Source organism: Ursus maritimus, unplaced genomic scaffold (genome assembly GCF_017311325.1).
Source record: "Ursus maritimus isolate PB19 unplaced genomic scaffold, ASM1731132v1 scaffold_19, whole genome shotgun sequence".
Taxonomy (NCBI): domain Eukaryota; kingdom Metazoa; phylum Chordata; class Mammalia; order Carnivora; family Ursidae; genus Ursus; species Ursus maritimus.
The window spans coordinates 44,527,416-44,535,397 of NW_024424341.1; the positions used below are offsets into that span (position 1 = coordinate 44,527,416).

Consider the following 7,982-nt stretch of genomic DNA (forward strand, 5'->3'; position numbering starts at 1 on the left):
TTCCAAAGTCCAGCCTTCCAGCACATATCAACTCATTGATAAGTCTCACAACTCAATGAGGTAGATGCTAGCATATTCATCCTACAGATGAGGAAACAAGCTCACAGAGAAGTCAAGTCACTTGCTCAAGGTCACAGCTGGTCGACTTGAAAATAATTAGGTAATTCTACTAGTTGAGAGCTTGTCATTTGCCTCACAGTAAGTGTCTAGAACAGGGATCAGCATGCAACAGGTGCTCAATAAATATTTTCTGGATAAATGAGCACCTTACCAAATTATCTCATTTAGTTCGCTCAATGCCTGAGCCTCAGGGTGCTCTGGCAGCTGGCTGCCTGCCCACACACCCATCAATTGTCTTACCTTCCAGTCCCAGACGTTCAGTACCATGTCGTGCTGGTAGCCCATGGACACAATGTGCTTCATATTGGGGGAGAAGGCCACACAGGCCACGCCATACTTGTGGCCCAGCATCTCTGCCACCTGACTCTTCTCATCCACATCCCAGATGCGTACAGCAGGCCTATGCCCGTTCTGGGGAAGGCGGGGCCGTTACTGCTGATAGGTTCTGCACCAGGCAGGGCTAGAAGGGCTTTTAGGGCTGAAATTGTCATTGCCCCAGAATGTGTCCAAAAGCCACCTCCCCCATCTGCCCAGGAAGAAGCTGTTCTAGGGACCTCCCAGGCCTACTGGTGGGTAGAAGGAATGGCCCCAAGGCCCCTCCCCACCCACTCAATCACCATCACAACTCACCTCCCCAGTCACTATGTACTTCCCATCAGGGGAGAAGGCCAGAGCACTCAGAGACTTCCTGGGGGTAAGGAAAGGAGCTGGTCACTGGTTCCAAGGTGGGTAGGCAGCCAGACCCCTGTCTGGCTGTGCTCACAGAACTCTGCCCACTCCCGGCTTCCAAGCCTTGAAAGAGGCCAGGAGAGGTGATACCAGCAGCTCCCACACAGCCAACACTGCCTGTGTGCCCGGCACAGCACACACTGCGTTCCTTCCATCCCCTCCTGCCAGAAGGGGTCAGTGGCACAGGGAAATGGGGGTAAAAACAAAGGCCCCAAACCCAGATGGGGGGGTCACTGTACAGGGACCTTCCTTTCCTCTCCCTCAGCAGGGCTGGGCTCCCTAAGACCCCACCCACCCTGTAACCCCAAGAAATTCAGGTGCAGGAAATGGCACCAATCTGGTCTAACTACGGGCATGGTGCTGAAGGGAGGATCCTGGCAGATAGCACGCAGAGACAGCCTGCAGCTGTGCTCCACTGCTAAACACACTAGGTGTTCTGGAAAACCCATGAACAGTCAACATGTTTCTCTCCCGCCTTCACAAGGACTGAATGACCAGGCTCGTTTGTATGTTTTTTTGGCAGCAAGTTTCATGGTTCCCAGATGCTGTTGTTTTCTTCTCCCCTCTCTCTTTTATCTGTGTTCCTTGATAGTCTAGTAATTGTCTCCCTGAGTTAATTGGTGTGCAGATAACTAAGTAAATGCTCTGAGTTCTGACAACCACACGGAATATTTATCATCATCACCTCAACTCTGGTGGCTTCCCATTGCTCCTACAGCAGCAAACAAGGCAAGCTGCCTATCCAATGGCCACGTGCCCCTGCTTCCTCACTGACAGAATCCAAGTTTCAATTACAATGGCAGCGTCCCCAGTGAGAGTGCATTTCCTCACCTCTCCTGCAGCTACACAGGCACAGCTACACAATGGATTCTGGCCAACGAGAGGTAAGCTGAAATGCTGTGTGCAATTTCCAGAAAAGCTTCTTAAAGGGAACTCTTTGCCCTCATCCCCAGTCACTGCCCTTCTGAATCAAGGACATGACAGCCAGAACTCCATCTCAGACCATGAGACAACCTCAAGAACAGAAGCCTCACAATACACATGGTCAGAAAGACAGGCATATGGGGGTTCCTGATGCTTGCAGGGACACCAGCCGCCCGGGTGCCCACCTCTGGACTTCATTTATGAAAGAAGGGTATGTCCTTATATTTGAAGCCATGCTTGCTGTGGGTTTCTGTTGTCTAAAGCCACTCCTAACCTGTCACCTACCTTGAGCCTGTGCCTGGCCCTCTGCAAAATGCTATATGGGCATCACTGCACTAATCCCTCAAGTGACTTTGTGAAGTCAGGACTCTCAGCCAGTTTTGAGATGAGGAGACTTCAACACAGGGAAGTCCTGCCCACATTACCTAATCTGACAGGGCAGAGCCCTGGCCACACATCAGAATTCCCTGCAGAGCCTTTTTTTTTAACATTTCTTTTTTTTTTTTTTTTTAAAGATTTTATTTATTTATTTGACAGAGATAGAGACAGCCAGCGAGAGAGGGAACACAAGCAGGGGGGGTGGGAGAGGAAGAAGCAGGCTCATAGTGGAGGAGCCTGATGTGGAGCTCAATCCCAGAACGCCGGGATCACGCCCTGAGCCAAAGGTAGACGCTTAACCGCTGTGCCACCCAGGCGCCCCCCTGCAGAGCCTTTGAAAAATGTCAAAGCCATGCTAAGACTAGTGAATGAAATCCTGGTGAGGAACAGGGTAATATCTGCAGTTTCAGAGAAGTTCCCCACAAGATACTCACTGATCACCAGAGGAAAAGAGGCTTCACAGTTGGGAAAGCCTGGCAGACACCACTTTCACCAAAGGCCCAAGTGAACACCACCAGTCATAGGAGAGATCAATATCTAGCATCCTGCTAGAACGCACTGAGGAGAAAGCTGCATTCCTTCTGATGCAGAATCTCAGTCTATGAGGAAACATCAGACAAGCCCAAAAGCTGGGGCATTCTACGAAATACCTGGCCCTGTAATCCTTAAGTGTCAAGGTAATGAAAGTCAAGAACAGATGAAGAAACTGCTTCAGACTAAAGAAGCCCAAAGAGATAACTAAATGCAACGTGTGATTCTGGACAGAATCCTTTTGCTATAAAGAATATTCTTGGAATAAACGGTAAAACTTTAAAGAGGCTTAGATGGTAGTGATGTACCAATTTTAATCCCCTGCCTTTGTTGATACTATTGTGGTTCTGAAGGATGTTCCCCCTTCCCAAGGAAATACTGAAATATTCAGAGGTATAGGGACATCATGTCTGCAGCTTACTCTCAAATAGTTCAGAAAAAAAAAATTACTATATATATAGACCAAGAATGATAAAGCAAATGTGGTAAAAGGTTAACATTTGGGAAAAATGGGTGAAAGGTATACAGGCATTCTTCGTACTGTTCTTTAAAGTATAAAATTATTTCCGTATAAAAAATTAAAAAATTGCCAATACCTAGAAGTGGTTTCTGTTTCTACCTCATCTCCCCCTCACTCACTTCTTCATTCCAGGCACAGGACTCCCGGCTGCTCCTCAAAAAACCCAAGATTCTTAACCACTGCGCGGCCTTTGCCCTTGCTGCTTCCTCCACCTGGAACACTCTCCCCACACTTTCATAGGGGTCACCCCCTTACTTCTCTCAGGTCTCAGCCTCCGGGAGGCCCTCCCTAGGCCCTCTGATATGGTTCCCCTCTCCCTCACCATTCTCTGCCTGCACGGCTGCCCTAACACATCCTCATTCTTTCCTCCACAGCAATGGTCAGAGTTGGCTAGTAATTTGCCAACTGGTTTAGTCTGTCTCCCCCGCTGAGCTGTCGGCTCTACAAGAGCGGAGATTCTCACTGTCCTCAGCACCTGAAACACTACCTAGCACAAAGCAGCAGAATGTAGCTGAACTGACAGATGAGTGAATGAGTTAGTCACCCACCTACGAGCTTCCAAGCAATGTGGAGAAGGGGTTAAGTACCAGGACCCTGGTCCCACCCCTACCCAATGCCCAGGGCCCAGCCTACCTGGCAGTGTTAAAAATGTGCTGCTGCTTGTTCTCCTTGGGATTCAAAATCACCACCACACAGCTGGGGAGAAAGAGGAAAATATGTCCAAACTAAAGGAAGTACTAGGGTCCAGGGATGATTCTATTCCCAACAGAAGAGCCCACATATAAATAAAGCTCCCTCTGAACAGAAGAGTCTCTCCTCCCCCTCCAGGTATCTATGCTGAGAATTCTAGGACAATTCATGTTATTAAATAATACATTCTTAAACAGAAACCAACACTTCCTCTGTGGTAACTATTCTGTCAGGCCCTGGGCTAATAAAGACCTTATGTACACAATCTTTTTAAATCCTCACAACTGCCGGGTGAAGTCGGACATCTTAGTCCCCTTTTAGAGATGAGGAAACTTGAAGCCCAGAGAGGGAAAATCCTTTGCCCAGGGCCAACCAGCAGGTCACAGACAGAGTGAGGATATGAATCCATACCTGTCAGATTCAAGAGCCCACCCCTGTCCTCTATCCTGCACTGCATCCCAAAGACGGAATAACACATACAATTCATTAGAAATGACGACAGGTTTGGCCTGCCCTATAGGCATGGAGGGAGTCCCTTCAGTGCCTAGAACAGTGCCAGGCTAGATCAGTATTTGTGAAATAAACAGTAGGAGGATATCTTTCAGTCCTCTCAACTACCCAAAAGGAGGATATCACTAATTCTGTTTAATGGATGAAAAAGGAGGTGCTCACAGGAAAGCACATGGTGGAACTGGGACACAAATCCAGGCTGTCTGACACCACGGCTTGGGTCTTTCCCAGAATTACTGCCACCTCCCACCTGCAGTCACAATAAGGCTTTCATAGTGATCATCACATGCCAGATACTGTTCTAGACACGGATGGACCCATGGAATCCTCTCTGCAGCACTCAGGGGTAGGCAGCTTATCTGCGGTCTACAGATGGAAGAGCCAAGGCCCACCCACTCACTCACCCTGCTAGGTAGGCCACGTGGCCTGTACTGGGGTCACAGGTTAGGCCACTGCTGTTCTGGGCTGTGATGCCAAGTATCTTCTCGAGTGACACCTGTGGGGGAAAAGCCCAAGTCAGAAGGACCTGTCCCAGTAGGTCCTTCGTGGCACCAGTGCCTCAGCCACACATTCAGTCCCTGTGGCCTCCAACACTAACTGAGCTTCTACAGTCATGCTACCAACAGCTAACATTTGTTCTCAACACGCCTTTGAAGGACACAGACTGGTGGGGAAGACAGACAAAATCCCTGCCCTCTTGGAGCTCACATTCTAGTGGTGATGGGATGAAGGACATAAAAAACAAAACAAATATGTAAAACAGATGTCAGGTGATGACAGGAGCAAAAAAGAAAAAGCAGGAAAGGATATTGGGAGTATAGGGGAAGGAGAGAAGGCTTCACTGAGAAGGTGACCTCTGAATAAGTTTCTAAGTATTTTATATGGATGAAAGATCTGAAACCCCACAACAACCCAAGGAAGAAGATACAACTGTCATCCCTATTTTACAGATGAGATTATTAAAACTCAAAATCCCACATCTGTGGAGTGGCAAGGTTGGGCTACAAACCCAGCTAGTCTCTGGCTCCAAGGCCAGTACCCTGGGCCCTGCAGGAGAGACACACCAGTGAGCAAGAGTGGACACCCTCTGTTCCCTCAGCAAATTCAGTCTAGAGGTTCAACAGTAAAGAAACAACTGAACAGTCACATTTAAAATTTAAAAATTCTCTAAGCAAAATAATTTAAATGGGTGAGTCTTCATCATAGTTAATTAAACCTATTTAGAATATGGACTATTAGAACTGTGGTATTTTCATGGTTTGAATACACTAGCTTCCAATTCTTACAAAGTAAAACATTCTCAAGCAAGTCCTTGGCCCCAGAAATGAGAGGCAAACATAGGATGATATTAGCTCACGCTTCTTGAGCATTTACCAGGAGCCAGGCACTCTTTAAATACCTATAGCTGTACTGACTTACCTAATGCTCACAATAACCTTGTGATGTGTTCATCATTGTCATCATCTCCATCTTACAGATGAGGATATAAAGGGGTCCAGAGAGATAACCCACCCAGGAAGCAGCAGCACCAAGACTCTAACCCAAGCAATCAGGCAATGGCACTCACATGGTTTTTATATCTGTCAATCAGCACTGCTGGGCACTAATGTAATATGATGGTCATTTTTTAGAGTAGAGCGTTTGTCAGCCAGATGGACTCTGTGCCACCAAACAATAAAAATAAATAAATGACACCAATTACTCAAAATACACAATCAAACAATAGTAGCTACCACTAATAGAGTACTTGCAATGTGCCAGGTATTGCTCTAATGCTTAAGATATGTGAGCTCACTTAATCCTCACAAATACCCTACAAGGGAATATTTATATTATTATCCTCATTTGACAGATGAGGAAATCGAGGCACAGAAAAGTTCATAACGAGAACAGAATTAAGGGTTAAGCTCAGGCAGTCTGGGTCCAGAGGCTGTTTAACCACATTGTTTACTGCCTCTCTGAAATTGCTATTGCTCTTCCTCTATTTTATACACAGTTTAGAGCTCATGAGGCACTTTCAGGTACATACAAGATAAGGGCTACAAAGTACAGGATGCTAAGTAAGAGATTAAAGTAGGTATCTGTCTTAGGCTGGGGTTCAAGAAGGCCTCTCTGGGTAGGGATATTCAGGCTGAGACTTGAGGGATGAGGAGCCAGCCAGGTGGACTGCGGCGAAAAGCCCAGAAGACTCAGCAAACACTTAGGACCCAGCAAACAAAACTTTCCTGGAGCCTCAGGAAAACAGAAAACAGGCTAGGGTGACTGCACATTGGTAAAAGGGTGCACAAAGGAGGTACAGCCAGAGAGGTGGGCAGAGGCTACTCGCCCAGGCCTTGCAGCCAGGAATGGGTGATATAATGAGAGTGCAGCAGGAAGCCATGTGGCAGGAACAAGATCCACCAGCATCTACCATGTTTCCACCTTCTACCTGGCCTCTGCTAACCAGGTCATAGTCACAATTTCATTTCTGCTCCCCTGAAACTCCATGATATGGTTATTGTTACTTCTATTTTATAAAAACAGACTTTGTAGCTCAGAGGGTTAGAGAACAATTTTTTAAACTGCTGCTGTGCTAATGGAATTCCTTCTACCTACTACTTACTTACAATTACTCACATGGTCTCCATAATTTGGGGTGCCAATATGTAATAAGAATTCCATACTGGTAAGGCAGAAGGAAAAAGAAGGCAGGCGGGGAGAGAAGGTGGAGTGAGCTGAGGGACAGACGAGGGAGGTAGAACTCGGGATTGAACACTGGTAGGGACCCTAAAGATCCAGCGAAGGGCGAGGTCAACAAAAATGGAAGAGCCCAGAGAGACAGCTGAAGGTGACTAATGGGATACGCAGGAAGGAGAGAGTAGATGGTGATTAGAACTAAAATACACTCTGGGGATAGGAAGAAATGGGCTGGGAACGGTGGGCACTACCTCAGAGAGGAGACGGGAGAGTGGGAGGAGCCCTGGCTAACGGGGCGGGACCTAGGAGACCAAGCGGGCCAGAGAGGAGCCTGAGCGGACGAGCCGAGGGCTGATAGGCGGGGCCAACGATCTAAGGGCGTGACCAGGGGAGGCCCAGGGGAGGCCCAGGGACCCTGGAACTGGGGTGGGCAGGGCAAACAGCTCCTCACCCGGTTCTGCACCGTGTCCTCCGACGCCGCCGAAAGTCGTGTCCGCCGCCGGAGACAGAGCGGCGGAGCGGGGGGAGGAGAGCACTGGCCCCTCCGCGCCGGAACTCCCACCGTGACGGATGGCAGCTTCTCGACAGCATCGTTCCGCGCGTAGCCTCCGGGCCCCAAGGCCGCCATCGTCGTGCCGGAGCCCGGCGACCGTTACGCTCCTCAACCGCCGCCGCCGCCTCCACGTCCTACTGGAAGAGCAAACGGCCGCGGGAAAGCCGGCGCCGCCGCCCATTGGATGCGGCGTTCCCGGGTCTGGCCAATGTGAGGGCTGCCGGGCGGCGGTTTTGACCAATGAGGGCTGAGAGGCGGAGCGAAGTATAGGGCAGGGTGGAGCCATAGCTAGTTTACTTGATGCCTGATCAAGGGAGGTGGCGTTTTTTATGTGGTCTGTGTTTTCACTAT

General features: G+C 48.7%; 1 protein-coding gene across 1 annotated transcript in view; it reads right to left on the reverse strand.

Moving 5' to 3' along the window:
- Positions 1-7,706, reverse strand: part of WDR62 (WD repeat domain 62) — a 49,423-nt gene extending 41,717 nt beyond the window's left edge. The window contains exons 1-5 of the mRNA XM_040632904.1: positions 7,530-7,706; positions 4,807-4,898; positions 3,836-3,898; positions 751-808; positions 361-531 (exon numbers count right to left, since the gene is read on the reverse strand). Coding sequence (XP_040488838.1) covers positions 361-531; positions 751-808; positions 3,836-3,898; positions 4,807-4,898; positions 7,530-7,706 — 561 coding nt within the window. The remainder of the gene's footprint in view (positions 1-360; positions 532-750; positions 809-3,835; positions 3,899-4,806; positions 4,899-7,529) is intronic.
- Positions 7,707-7,982: the final 276 nt, after the last annotated feature.